At 39.9% G+C, this 15,736-nt stretch overlaps 1 protein-coding gene across 1 annotated transcript; it reads right to left on the minus strand.

The window, feature by feature from the left end:
* Positions 1-1,451: 1,451 nt before the first annotated feature.
* Positions 1,452-15,647, minus strand: TMEM106B (transmembrane protein 106B). Its single transcript, XM_062605118.1, has 8 exons — positions 15,551-15,647; positions 12,300-12,521; positions 8,651-8,714; positions 7,261-7,420; positions 6,271-6,411; positions 6,123-6,172; positions 3,877-3,930; positions 1,452-3,304 (listed from the first exon to the last, which is right to left on the minus strand). Exons 2-8 carry the CDS (start codon positions 12,517-12,519, stop codon positions 3,166-3,168), a joined length of 828 nt encoding a protein of 275 aa, XP_062461102.1. The 5' UTR covers positions 12,520-12,521; positions 15,551-15,647; the 3' UTR covers positions 1,452-3,165.
* Positions 15,648-15,736: the final 89 nt, after the last annotated feature.

Consider the following 15,736-nt stretch of genomic DNA (forward strand, 5'->3'; position numbering starts at 1 on the left):
GAAACCATCTTATACACAGGAAAACAAAAAGAGAGTTATGATTCGTCAAGCTGACCTTCTGGAGAGAATCTGTACTTACTGATTTACAGGCAGCTGAAAGGCTTGCCTTTTTAATTTTAAAATCAAGATAAATAGATGTGATATAATTACAGGTCTGTCACTTGGATCTATTCTGATGGCTGATTTACAAAGTTACACAAGTTAATACTGACTTCTGTTACTTCCTTAGCATGTTTCCAAGTTCAGTTACAGAAAAAAATTAAGCCTAAGTTAATTACTCAAAAAAGATCCTGATGAGATGTTATATTAAAAGCAGTTAGATTCAAATACCCGTCTTGTTTGGTTAGTAACATGCTGACACATTTTCAAGGACATACTAGCATATGCAGAACCTTCAGCCTTTGATTCTCCTGTAACTGACTTAATTTGAGGATTCATCAATAAGATCTTTACCTACCCTTTAAGATAAGAGCTCAGTCACATTCAGTATGTCTACCACAAACTGATGGTGTTAAAGTTTATATCCATCAGATATCCCAGACGACAGACATTGATAGTTGTATCTTCCCCTTCCGCCATATACATGGGAAGAGTAACTCATAATTCTTAATTTTAAATTAGCCAATACCAATGATTTAATGCAACATAAGAGTCACAGATTTATGTATTTTGTTCAGCATGTCTGCCAAACTTTCAAAGACCAGTTTGAATCTGAACACTGCATAAATAGTGTAACCTCCCCCCCACCATGCTTGTTCTAGCAGCATTCATTACTGTCACCAAATAATTTATCATTGTGCCATTCCAGTTATTTTGGATCACCTCTTACCCTTTGAAGAAACAATTGTTGAAAGTATGCACCTAAACCTGTTTTCATATTTTCCTATTAAAAAAACAACCAACTGAACAAACAAAAACAACCCACCAAACCCCCCCCAAAACCACCCGCAAACAAACCCGAACTCTAGGTGTAAATACTTAGGCCAAGAGACAAAAAAAATAACCCCCAAAACTGTATCACTTACTGGCTATCTTCAGATCTGACATGATCTAAATCAGAATTCTTTCCCTAATCTTCATTATAAGCATATCCCTTTACAGCAGATAACAGAGAAGAGTTTACCTCTCTGCTTCTAGCCAGTTCCCCACTCTCCTGGTCTTTAGTTATCACCTGTATCTTTTCAGATGAACAGAGAAGGTTCTGCGTGCATTTTTATCAGCCACAAGACTGAACCTCATCTATACTCTAGGAAGACTAGAGTCAGCAGTGAACTACTTCCCTTTATGACTATAAGCTGTAATAAGGAATGCTTCCTTTTAAGTACGCAGATTCAACAATAGTTTTCAGAACATAACCACAGTAAGTAATCAGAATTGACATTCCAGTTCCACTTCTCCAACAACAAAAGCTGGCATCTTCATGTTATTAACAATTATACGAAACTGACAGGTTGGGTTCCAAAATCTTTAATAGACATTTGGAATAAGTGCTCAAAGGAATTCAAACAGAGGAGGGTTTTTTTGTATGGTTACCTAATTTCTTTTAAATCAAAAATTAGGTCATCAAAATTCTCTTCCCCACCCACCCAATTAGGTCCACAAAAGAAAGGCCAATGAAGAAAAAAAAAGAGTAATAAAGACATGTGCCTTCACTGAAGTACCGAAACGTAACAGATTGTTAGTTGCAAGAAGTTATTCAGCAGCCTTTTCCCATAGTGTTTACTAATTCATCTTATACAGCTTATTTCCAGGAGATGGGCAACATAAAAAACACACCACCTACTTAAAAAAAAAAATATTCATTACAATGCAACAGTCTCAATAGTACCTTCTTACAGCTGCATCTCATCTGATTTAGAAATAAAACAGTTCTGATCTAGTTAATTAAAAAGTTTTGTACCTGACCCTTACAATAGTCAGTCTTAAGAAGTCAAGCAACTTTGGACCCCATATTTACAATCACCACATTTGATAATAATCCCAGAATTTCTCATTGTGCAAACTATCCTACTGAAATGATTTCATAGCTTTGTTTTAAGTCAGTCTCATGATTACATCAGCATTTACACTTACAGAAAGAATTGCTTTACTCTCCCTTACAGAACTTTGATGTGAATTTTGAGTGCTCTGGAGATTCAGGTGGCTACTGCATTGCCTGCTGAGCTTGTGCACTAAATATGCACACCCAAACATATTAACACTTACAAGTAGCTTAGATACATAGTATATTAAACCAATAAAACTTAGGAAAATTTACAAGCTGCCCAAACCCGTGCTCCAACAGTATGCCCCCTAGTTCCAACTGTACAATCTTGATTTTTAAATCAACAGCTGAAACTCAGAAGTTTACTAAAAATCAAAGTAGAAAGACACTAAGTCTTCACTCATTCATTTACTACAGTCTGGAATTTTTCCTTTGTCGGTAATGACTTTGGGAGGTTGGTTTTTGTTTTGTTTTTAAACTCAACTTTAACAACATACATTCTCCTTATAACGTCCCAGAGGTAGCAGGAGGGAATACAAATGAAATGATGCCAGATTCTGGAAGTTGCACATTCAGGTATAGTGTCATCCAAGAGAGCTTTCCTGGCTTTCACGGACTGCACGTCACCTCTAATCAGGTATAGCAAAGAAAAAGTAGAACCCCAAAATAAAGAACTATCACCACTGGGTTACTAACAGAGTCTAACAGTCAGATACCTCAAAGTAATCTTGTTACTTAAGTAGTAATACTGCCAGTTTCAATAGTCAAATATCAAGAACTTAAGTATGAACTTAAAATTTATGAGTATCAATTTTTCTAAAATGCTCATTAGTGACACATTTCACCTAAACACAGACATACACATGGTCACTGTAAGTTGATGTACCGCACTGTAAGGAAAGGTCCCAATTCAATTCAAGAATCTGATATTCCCCTTCTCCGTCCCACCACATGACAGAAGCGCTTGCAGTAATAGAAAGCAAACAGAAGGGGAAAACACAACATTTAACAAGTGCATCTATGTACATTTTGCACCTTTTCCCTCCTGGCATCTAAAGCGAACAGGTCATCATGTTCGCTATGCTTCACATGCATATATCCTCCTCTTCAGGTAGTACCAGTCCTACTCAAAGGATCTCTACAAGGATCAGCAGTCATTCCACACTAACCAACAGGTGCTTTCACTGTGGAGGCTGAAGCACATTTAAATATTCTGACTGGCCCAGCTGGTAGGTTGTGTTTCCTCCACAGTCCACATACTGGTATCTCTCCTGGGATGTCTGCTCAGAGTGCCCAAAGTAAGAGGATGTCACTGTCACTCTTTGAAAAAAAAAAAGAGACAAAACAGAAGAAAGTTTTCTGTAAAAGGCTTGAGTTTCCTATTTTAATGATCAACATTTTTACATTATTAGGGTTTTTAAGGGAAATGTCTTGGAAAAAAGTAAGTTTTAAATAAACTTAAAACCAATACTAGCTTACCAGTTTACCACAACAGATTTTGTCCATGTAAGACATTTAGTTCTCCGAGCACAGACTTCCTACCCTTTCCCCTCCTGGAAGATGGTAATGCTTCATGAAGATCTCAGCAACTTTTGAACAGTGGCTGATACACAAACTAATTTCAAAGTATCTGAGACCTTAGTACAGCCATGGCTATGGCCAAGCTGCAGAGCAGATACAGTAATAACAACTCTGCCTATTCAAGTGTCTTTACACCACCAGAACCTGTCCAAAGACACAGTTCAGTTTCAATAACTATGAACCTACTACAACAGAAAGCAAGATGATTTCATTTTCTAAGATGCACAGGTGCCAGGATTGTGTATTTGAGTAATATTTCAATTAGAATTACATGTTTTTTAAAATTGTTTCCAACAAAATTCCATACTTACTGCATCATCACTACTATGTTATGCACTTTGATATATGCTAAAGTACAGAAGTCACTGCAAAAAAGAAAAACAATTGTTAATTTGCATCAAGCTTTTACAGGTAATTATCTGAAAAGTAAGAACCGTGTCTTCAACTGGAAATTCTGCTACCTATGTATATAGAGACTACAGAGTTGCTAGCAATGACAACAAAAACACTTGTTGAAAAACACTGCCACTGACTGTATGTTCACCTAGGTTTACTTTTATATATATAGTGTTGCTTTCACATGATCTGTTTTCCCATGTGTTTGCTTACATGTAATGCTTGCCAGCACAAGTGTCCTGTGAAACATAGTTCACTCCACCTTTCAGAATCTAACTGAAGTTAACCTGAACATGCTTTAATCCAAAATACAGACAACTTGTGACATAATAGAAAGCCAGCTCATATCCAACAGCACATACCAGCTGATAAGCAGAGGTACAGCACCAACACACTTTTTTTCCAAGCAGGTTGATTTCCCGATACTCTGATTTCAAAAAAAACAGAACCAAAACCCCACAGCCTAAACCCACAAACCAAAAAACCAAAATGAAAAATCCCAACCCCAAAACACACCACAGCACAAACCAGAAAACAGTAGCTAGGAAATTACACTGAAGTTGAACTCCACGTTGAGCCAGCTCTCCAAAATAAATGTGTGGAAATGCCTTGTATGGTGCTGATTTCATCATACAGGTCTGCTGAATCCACATGATTGTATACAGATACTTCAGGACTCCAAGATTTCCTGTATTCAACCTAAGCTGATTTTATGGGACATGTACGCTCCAGAATCCAAACAACTCACTAGTTAATGTCTAACTAAGACCTAAGTCGACTAGCTGGGGAAACACTTAAGTGTGATACTGTACAATCTCTGATGCTACAACCCACAATACTAATACTCCCTGTGTTAGAAAGATTATACCACAGCAATCACTGTTAAGGTTAATATTTTTGTGTGGAGAAAAAAACCAAACACAGTGAAAAATACAAAACCCCACTAAGACCAGGTCAAGCTGCATCAGTTGGGTGTTCAAACTAAGGAAGCTCACTTGCTGTCTCCAGGGCAGACTACTGGCACTGACACACGACAGTTTCTCTGCTTCTATTCCAAGAATTCACCATCCACATCTGAGCTGAACCAGCAAGCACATCATTATTCCACACTACTAACAAGGCTGCAGCTGTAACAGAAGAGCCTGAAATCCATTCAATGCAGGCCATAGGCAGAACAGCTCTTGCCTGTTCGCACCTCTCTACATATCCAAGTCACTCAGGTTTTCCTAAGGTTTAGTCACCTTTCAGGTAGAAGCTGCAGCTAGTGTTGGGAACAGACTCTCAACAACATTACTGAAATTAAGGCCACAGTATTGACCATGATAAATTTAAATGCATCAAAAGCATGACTAGGTAAGTGTTAGCATGAGTTCTACAAAGGCCACATTTATCTATTCCCCATGCATCCAAAGGATGAGCAAATTGAAAAGATTCAGTGTTTACACAAAGCTAACTTACATGTTTTTAAGAGTGACAAATGTACACTTCCTGCTTATTTAAAGCCCAGTTTGCTATTTCATACCTATTTCAGTTTATTCTACTTCAAAAGCTGTAAGGTGTTCTCCCACCCCAACGGGGCTGGGATCCACTGGAACTGCACACAGACCTGAAGTCTCAATAGTTAACTCTTTCTGTTTAGTCTGTGCTTCAGTGTGAGAGAACTAACATTGGGTTTTGACGGTCAAATGAACTTCAGAAGCTCTGAATAAGATCAGGTAAAAGACAGGCTATAAACACTGCTTACCACTGCATACACATGGCCTGACAAGAAGAAATACAAACCTGCCTCTAATTTGCATAGAATTAAATACAAATTCCCTCTGCCATCAGAGAAATTAGTGTGAAAGTTATTAGAAAACTTGTTAGAGGAACACACCTGCATTTTTGCCCTCCAAAACAGCATGTCCTAGTTTTTGCCAAGGCCTAACACACTGGGATAAGAGATACCATTCAGAGTGCTGAGAGCCAGGTACTGCAAGGCACTACGTGCAACTACTGAAATAACCATGTTTTAACTACTTTTCAACTACTATTAAACTCACACAAAGAAAATGACACATCTCTATGAATATATTTCTGCTGACGTCAAAAAAAAATTTGGTTTAACACCATTGTAATTTTTAATCAGACCCATGTGATATTAAGAGGCGAGTACACTTACAACATATAGCTCATTTCATCTTGTATAACTGTGGGCACCATATAGTCAATCTAAAAAGAAAAGAACAAAAAAAGCAACAAAAACACAATGAGTGTATTTATATATGAAGATTAACATGTACTCAACTTTGAAAGCCTATCCTATTTACCTGTTTCATATCCAGAGGACCAATGTTGGTGATGTTGTTTAGTCGTGCTTTGCCAATAACTGTTTTTGAAAACTGAACTTGAGCTGTGATATTCGCCACTTCAACAGAATAATAGTTGTTATTCGTTATATTTAGTGTGCTCTGAAAAACAAGCAAAACAAATATAAAACACTAACAGCTATCCATTCTGTGTCTCTTGATGAGCACACATTTTGAAGTTTGTGCTTGAGACAGTAATACCTGAAATTGTGCAAGTATATTCCTACCTTCTAGGACTGGGGGTTCGAGGCGGAGGGGAACACGATGACACAGGACACAGGACATAATCACTTGACCTCTTTCTGGTTTTTCTTTTGTGAATATCTTGAGCTGCACAAACTTCTGTACAACTTTCCTGGTGACTACCCTCCACTGCAAAGAACGCATTTCTTTCTATCCTCAACTACTGCTTTCGGGAAATTTAGCTATCACAGGACCATCTTCTCCCATGGCTGCCCTGCTTTATTTAGAATGAGGAAGTCTACCAAATGTCTTTAGGTTTTCTGTATTGACTGCATTACCAAGAAGTCAAGCAACATATAGAAAAAATTACTTTAAAGTTTTAAGGTGAATAAAAAAGTAATTTTCCCTCAAAACCAGTTTTGACAGAAGCACAGTACCTGGACAGCACTTAATAACATCCCCACATACACACATTAAATTTCACTCATATTCCAAAAATAATTCAGAGAACTTCAAATTCACTGTTCCCATGAAAATAGAAGACCCAGTGGTAGCTTGCAACTCAGCTCTATTAGCTATAGCTGCAGGAGCCAGCCACAGCAGGTCCAGTTACATTCTTTCAGCTGGTCATTATGTCTGCTTGTATTTCTTAAGGTACTAACTAGGCTTACCAGCTAGACCACAATTTTTTTGCATATTACACTGTTGCAGTAGTATTTCTTGTCGCACTTGCCCATTACAAACATCCAAACAGACAGCTAGACTTACCGTGATATTGAGATATATTATACGACTACTCCGCTCATAACTGACGTAAACTGACTTCACACCAATGTATTCAACGTCAATTGAGCGAGGAAACAAGAAGAATACAGCCAGCCCAGAAAGTAGTAAACATACAATTACAGACGCAGTCACATAGAGCTTTCTAGAGGGAAAAAAGAACACATTTCCGAGTCAAAAGCATATTAAACAATAATGTCATTTTCTTTTCTTTTAAGCGATAGATTGAATTAGTTATATTGACCAGTCATGCTCCCTATCTCTAACTTCCACTAGTGCTCAAGAGGGGAAAAAAAAACATTATGCTGCACTTCACGTCTATGTCCGAGATAGTCCTTTTGCATATACACCAGGAATCAAGTTTGAAAACATGTGGTTATCCCAACATTTGTAACTTGGAGGAAAACAGAAGAGGTAAATATTTATGTACTTTGAAACATAAGCACTTCCTCTTAAAATCTGTTTATAGCAGAACTGTTGCCATTCTGCAGGACTCTTACGAATAAAGCTCTTATACATCTCATATGCAATTCTTTAACATATAAGACTGTCAGGAAAATGTCAGACTCCTGCTAAGGAACAGGAAATTCATAATTAACCTAGTGTTAAAGGTGTGTTTGTGTAATAAGAAAATACATAGGCAAAAGACTCCACTGCAGCTCCAGTTTTCACAAAATTATATAGCACTACAAGCAACAGGTCTCAAATTTGTACAAGTAGAGCATCAGATATATTATCCACGACAGTATTACAAGTTACTGGCAATCATTTCTGTTTACTACAGAAACATACAAATATTAAAGGTAAAAAAAACCCAAACAAATAGAAAGTATCAGAACAAGAAGCCCTGAGCACTTCAATGAAACCTTTAAGTAGAGCCTAGTAAAAAAATATTAAATATGCTGTAATAGAATGATGATTTTTATTTTGTTAGCTGCTCAGAGCTTTACAAATTAATTTCCAGGTGACTTATTCTGTAGTTATCAAGGAAGTTATCAATTTACTCAAGACTTTTAACACTGAAGATGTATCTGCTCAGATAATTAAGATGCTACAAAGACTGATGAATACTTACCTACTGTAAACATTCAGATAAGTATTTACATGAAGAGATCATACAGCATACTTAGCTTTGTAAGACACACTCATGGGAGTGTGCACACCAGTAGTATGCATACCTGTTAATAAATAACTCTCCAAGGGTTAGAAGTTAAGGTTGATAGTACTCACGAGCAGGGTTCTTTCAGTACTGCAGGCAAATAAACATTCCAATGATTTTTGCTTGATTCTTCTTACCAGTCTTTTTTTAATTTGCTGAATTTTAACTAGAAGAATTAACTGTAGATTCATGTATCACAACTAACTATTGACTTACGTTCTCCTTGGCCTCAGTCTCTGATCACTGTATGGAATTAATGCTACCAGCTGATTTTCCTGTCCTGGAAACAAAAACACTCTTTCAGAATTTAAACAAGCAAAGAACAAATGTTGTTGCAGCTACTTCAGAGTGCTCATTAGGACTTAATGGCACCAAAGTGTAAACATTAAAGATAAATATTTACATTCCAAAAAATGACCCAAGTAGAATACTACTGTATTATGTCACTTTCCAAAATAGAGCATGGCTTACACAAGATGGAAGAAAAAAAAAACACCAAGCCCACAAAGACCAAAACTGCAACAAATTCTGCCCCTGTGCTGCATACATGCACAGGAGGCAGCACGTCTCTGGCACCACTTCCTCAAGAGGAACAGCTTCCAGCTCTCTGTACCATACCATATAAAGTCATAGGACAAAACACAAGCTCAGGCAGTAGGAGCAGATCTAGAAGGCACTCTGCATGTACTTTTCTGAAAAGCAGAGGTCAAGTTTGTTTAAAAGAAAGCAGTACCAATTTGGGTGACTTTGGTAACACAAGCAATACATACACTGCATTCTGGAAATCACTGGTATACAGCCATTTCTCATGGGACTGAGCTGCAGCACCCTGGAAGTCAAAAAAGGATCTAGAAGTATCTACTGGAATTTGTCCAAGCAACTAGGTACTTCATAAGACAGCATTTTTAAGAGGGGGCTATCTCAATAGCAGAAATTAAGAACAGAAGCACAGATGAGTTGTTGAAAATACATGGACTACATCTGCCTGTATAGCTTTTTTCTATTTGTTGTACAAGAACATGGAACCGAGATTCATCCATTGAAGAAGAAAGGCCTCAACAAAAAGGTGTTGGGACTGATCCTGTTCAACATCCTTGTCAGGGACATGACAGTGGGATTGAATGCATCAGCAAGTTTGCCAATGACACCAAGCTGTGTGGTTCAGTTGATACTCTGAAGGGAAGGAATGCCATCCAGGGGGACCCTGACACACTTGTGAGGTGGGACGATGCCAACCTTATAAAGTGCAAGAAAACAAAGTGCAAGGTCCTCCATCTGGGTTGGAGCAATCCCACACACAGCTACAGGCTGGGCAGAGAAGAGATGCAGAGCAGCCCTGCAGAGAAGGGCTTAGGGGTGTTGTTTGACAAGAAACTGAACATGATCCGGCTTCAGTGTGTGCTTGCAGCCCAGAAAGCCACCATATCCTGGGCTGCATCAAAAGGAGCGTGACCAGCAGGTCAAAGGAGGTGATCCTGCCCCTCTACTCTGCTCTTGTGAGACCCCACTTGGAGTACTGTGTACATTTCTGGCATCCTAAAAATGAGAAGGAAATGGAGATGTTGGAGCAAGTTCAGAGGTGGACCATGAGGATGATGAGAGGCGCTCCCAGCCCCTTTATACAAAGGCAGGCTGAGAAAGTTGGGGTTGTTCAGCCTGGAGAAGAGAAGGCTGCATGGAGTCCTCACAGCAGCCTTCCATCATCTGAAGGGGGTCTACAAGGGCCCAGGGAGGGACTTTTCATCAGGGCCTGTAGCAATAGGACAAGGGGTTTAAACTTAAAACAGGGTGGTCAGGCACTAGAACAGGTTGCCCAAAGTAGTAAATGCTCCATTCCTGGCAGGGTTTAAGGCCAGGTTAGACAGCACCTTGGGCAACATGGTCTAGTGGGAGGTGACCCTGCCCATGGCAGGGAGGCTGGAACTAGATGTCCTTTCCAACCCAAACCATTCTGTGATTCTAAAACCAAGTCATATTTGCATTTTTTAAGCCAAATACAGCATTTGACCGCATTATCACTTAGCTAATCAACCACTTTCAAGTGATTCCATACTGAATCACTAAGCTGAGCAAAGCATGCTAAGTCAGTAGTAGTATGTAATATCAACCTTCTAAAAAGCCACTACCAATTTAAAAAAGATTTTCATCTCAGCTTCAACAAAGCATCTTCAAGCTTTGAATAAGACTGCACACTCCCACTCACATAGTTTGTCATAGTGAAAACCTAAAGCTGTCCAAGTAACAGAACAAGGCAGCCTCATCTCAGGTGTTACAGTCTTCCTTACTAGTCATGCAGCAAATTTAATTTTCCTCTCTCCAAAAAACCCAAATATTTTTTTCCTAAAATATGAGGAATAATTAAAAAGACAGCCCTGTCTGCTCTAATAATTCATTTAAAGTTCTAACTTTAACCACATTTTTTCATTAGAATGTACAGGCAACATGCATTTTTAATAGTTACTGAAAAATATTTGATATATTATCTCACATTTGTTTAAGTATTACATTCAAGAATCCTACAGTCAAAGAAATAAGCTTCTGAACACAGGAATCCTGCTATTACTGCATTTTAGTTAGCACTATTTTGAGTATGATTGCTATTGATACTAAGTATTTTAAGTTAGCAAGCTAATAGAACAAACTTCCTTCTCTACAGTCTTTCAGTTATAATCTTTAGTTGTTAGTTTTTTCACATTTCAAATTTGCCAAATTCAGAGGTACTCAAAGAATGAATGCATGATAGTATGAAGTTTAACAGCTAAACTACAAGCCCCTTATGGTATTTACAACTGTTTAAATATCATGTGCTTGCTGTCACTTATTCACATGCAAGACAGAAGTATTTGTGAACTATACCAGAATCTGACCTGACTGAAGCACATGTACAAGGACAACATGGCACAGTCAATTTTCCCAAGCTACTGGTCAAAAATCAGTTCTGAGAGCTTTTACACTGAATAATCTATTTCAGGTAAGAGTTCTGCCAAAAGCAAAGCAGCTCCAAGCATGAAAACTTCTCATCAGTTCTTTCTTGCCATCAAAGGGAAGATCTTACAGCTGAAGCAGGCTGGCACATGTAGAGTGCCTCACCACACTACATTTGCCACTCTCCTTTTGCCCAGCTCAGCTATCCTGCTTTCAATGGTGTCTTCCTAAATAGCTGTTCTGGTGGCTTACTGTATAGAAGAGAAGCACAAATAAAGCAGAACATATTTTATTAACAGGAAAAGCAAAGGATGAGGGCAGCTGGGAAACAAAATAGGCATGAAGACTAATACTGTGCAACCTACTACCTCCCAGGGCCACCAGAGATCCTTTGTATTTTCAACACCCAGCTGGGGTCCTTTGCCTAGCAGGGACAGACAGGATCAAGTGAGTAAAGGAAATTGACGGGCCCTGGCAGCAGTGAGGGCAAGAAAATTCACTATAAATGAGGGAAATGGTGTTGTAACACAGGCCTTCTTTTAACTCTCTGCATTTGCAGCTATTTTTGCAGAATTATAAATTGATTCAAATAGCTTAAAATAGGCAGTTAAAAAAAAGATGTAATAAAATGTCACAAAAATCAAGGTTTGCAAATTCAACTTGCAAGAGCTAGGGTTACATGCAAATTAAAAGCTGAGAAGCAAAGAACACACCAGCATTGTACAGACAAAGGAAAACCCAACAAGTAACAGCCAAAGCTGATTCAATTTCTTTTGTTCATTTAGTGTAATCATAACAAAATGCTTAAGAGCTACAAAGGCAAAAAGATGAAAAACATCATTTTAAGTAGGAGAGTAATTTGTTGTGGATTATTACAGTTTCAACAGCACATGGTTATGAAGTAATGTATAGGTTACAAAAAGAAATAAAGAAAACTCACCTCGTGGAATTCTTCCTGTTCCCTGGCAAGTTGGGCAAGTAACACTGTCTCTTCCTGTAAATTCCACATAGGGAAACTGCGACACATCTCCACATCTGCTGTCTTCATTGTGTGATTCTGAGTTAACTAATCCATTCCTCATACTATCAGACACTGCGGTTCCATTGCAGCTATCTTCCTTGCATGTGTGCATAGGCAAGTGAGAAAGTGATTTTCCCATATCTAAAATAAAAGCCAGAAGAAAGTTTTCAGGAAGAACAAACTTGGCTTGCACTTATTCCTCTGCATTAGGTAACTGTCAGTCAATGGCCACCACTTCGACAAGACTCCTGTTGCCCTCTGTTCAGACTCCTTAAGACATGCAAATTGCTAAGGCCCTGTCAAGCTGGAGTCAACCCCAAGTTGCAAGAACCTTAACTAACTGGGAGATTTGCTCAGATACTTCAATATGTACAGGTTGGAGAGAGGTCAACAAGAGGCATTTAAGTTAGAACAGTACAATGGTGGCAAAGGTTGCAACAGTCTAGCTGTGCTTTTCAAAGGATTGTTATTGTACAGACTTTCACAATACACAATCTTTGTATAAAAAAAAAAAAAAAAAAAAGATTTCAAGACACAGCTGTAAAAAGCAAGTTTGCAATTTTCAGTGGATTCTACACACACTACCCAAGTCAAATGAGCTTTTCAAGCTGGACTCGTCTTCAGAACATGGGATCAGCTACTAGTTTCCAAGCTAGAAATACAGCTCTTCAGGTGTTTGAAGTGATGACTCCCTTTAACCTAAATGAGGACTGATACAGGACAGTCAAGGGAAAAATGGGAATTATTTTAACACAGCTGCTGGCAATGTGCTGCCATTCTAAAGACTTCTTAAAAAAAAAAAAACAAACAACAAAAAAAACCAAAACAGTATTAACCACAAAAGCATTTTTGCTACCTACATAAATTTTCAAGTATTCTCCTTACTGTAGTTTTTCAGCCATGACATTGAAGCTACCTTAAAACACAGAACACATGAAACTAAAGGCTGTAATCAAGTGATGCAAGTAGAAACCCTTCTAATTTTTCTAAATTGCAACAGGTGGAAAATAAATTCAAAGTTGATAAAAATAAAGCAGCAGCAATCAGGTCTCCTGTTTATCCCCAGAACCCATTTTAACTTAACACCCAGCCGCTCCATTCACCCACGTCTTGGAGAATAGGATGATTTAAAAAGAGTATGCAAAACTTTTTTTTTTTTTTCATTGTAACTGGCATTTTTAGAGCAGCTGCTAGCAATTATCATGCTGGTTCATCAAGAAAGGAAGCCCTAAGTGGAAGGCCAAAAGAGCAAAACAAGTCAGAATATTTTAAACCAACCACTCAAGATAGAACAGAAAGATCTCAAGTACAGTGACGGTAACACAAGTACAATAATTCATTATATTGCCACAAAGGCTAGGTGAATCTAAGACAGGAAAAGTAAGGAAAAAATGCCAACAAGTCACAGTTACTGTTCCAGCAAGCATGCAGCATTATTTTCTTAATATAAGTTATGAAACCCTTACAAGAAGAAAAACTATTTGTCCTTATGCCTCTACAGCACTTTTTAAACATCTTAAGTTCAGGAGCCATTCAGTAATAGAAATGGTTGAACTGAAAACTATAGTTATTGAGCTACTGAAAAACATTTTCTGAAAGGCTGTTGACAGCATTGACAATTATTCCACATGGGGTTTTTGCTTACTGTTCTCCTTGTAGCTGACCTACAGCCTTTAAGCTATGAAACTTTGAGTCTTGCAGCTTAGGCAATAGCTGTCACAGTTATATCTCTGAAAGCTTAGCGATCAATCCCCAGTCCTGTTGAGCTACAACTGTATTCACCTTACCTGCTCTACTGATATGCTCAGGCTCTGCCTACATTAACAACTATATACAGAACAAGCAGCAACTCTGTAGAAATAAGTTCTTTACTGTGAGTAGTGAGGCACTGGCACAGGCTGCCCAAAGAAGAGGTAAATGCTCCATCCCTGACAGTGTTCAAGGCCAGGCTGGACATGGCCTTGGGCAACATGGTCTAGTGGGAGGTGTCCCCTGCCCATAGCAAGGGGGTTGGAACTAGCTGATCTTAAGGTCCTGTCCAACCCTAACCATTCTATGATTCTACGAATACTGAGGATTCAACATCCACACTGTATTTCATACTAGCTCTTGTCTATACCCTTGTCTATAACTGACAACACCCACTCATAATTGAAGTGCACCTTCTAGTTTTAGGCTCTTCCAAAAGAGTAAGAGCTTGCACTCTCCCAGATCACACTGGGATGTCAACGAAAATGCAGTAAGCAAGGATGACTAGGAACTCATTTCAAGAGTACAGCCTTTATTTGATTTAAAATACTAATACAAGTATAGCCTCCAATATCAACTGTACCTGACCTTCAGTAATTAGAATAGTGCTGTTCTACTGCCAGAAACTTAGGAGAAACATCTCAATTCACAAATAGAACTATTTAGCCACCTTCAAGTGAAAGGTGTTCCTCCAACATGCTTCCCCTCCCAATCAAGCACTAAACCTTACTACAGTTTACCAAATCTCAAGAACGCTTTGCTCTTTTATCCAGCACTTACGTACTGAACAGTAGGAGCTCTAATATATCTGCTTTGTACGTGACAACTTCTATGCTGTCACCAGAGTCGCAAACTGCAACCATCTTCTCCCCACCAGCTGCGTCTCAATCACGAACCTCACCAGCTCCTCCAATACAAAGGACGCAGCAGGGTAAGGCAATGACTTAGCAGCCACAAACTTGCTCGGGGGGGGGGGGGGGAAGGCACGTCCAGCGCTGCCATTCAAGACCCGTTCAGGCACCGGTCCCCGGCCTGCTCGGTAAGGCTGGCGCTGCCAAGAATACAGGAGTCAGCAACCCCCGGAGATGTACAGGCTCCATCGCATGTCCAGCCGAAGCGACGGCCGCTTTCGCAAATACGGCAAAGTTTTCACCGGCGGGTGTGGAACAAGGCCCGGCAAGCTCGGCGCCGCTACCGGTGCCCCGGACGGGCCATGCTCCGGCAGGCGGGTGGCGGTATCGGGGCAGAGAAATGAAGGCAGCCTCCCGCGAGCACGATCAGGCCCCGCTGAAGCCCACAGACCTCCGCGACAGCGGCCCTCACCCGGCTCCCGGCTCCGCTAGGGCTTTACAGCCACAGGCCGCACTCGACCCGGCTCTCAGCCCAGGCCCCCCACCCGCCGCCGCCGCCACCTTCCCCACCTGCAGCGCAGGTGCTGGCGGCCAGCCGAGCACCGGGAAACGCCGAGCCCAAAAGCCTCCGGTATGACACCGCAGCCTTGATGTTAAAGGCCCGGATCCGCGGGGTGCGCAGGCGCAGGACAGGAGGCGGTCCCGCGGCAGCCGCGTCCCGCCGCTGCCGGCAGCGGGCGGGGTTGGGTCCCGCTG

This window comes from Pezoporus occidentalis, unplaced genomic scaffold (genome assembly GCF_034315485.1).
Source record: "Pezoporus occidentalis ecotype Australia unplaced genomic scaffold, CSIRO_AGI_Poc_V1 ctg9, whole genome shotgun sequence".
NCBI lineage: Eukaryota > Metazoa > Chordata > Aves > Psittaciformes > Psittacidae > Pezoporus > Pezoporus occidentalis.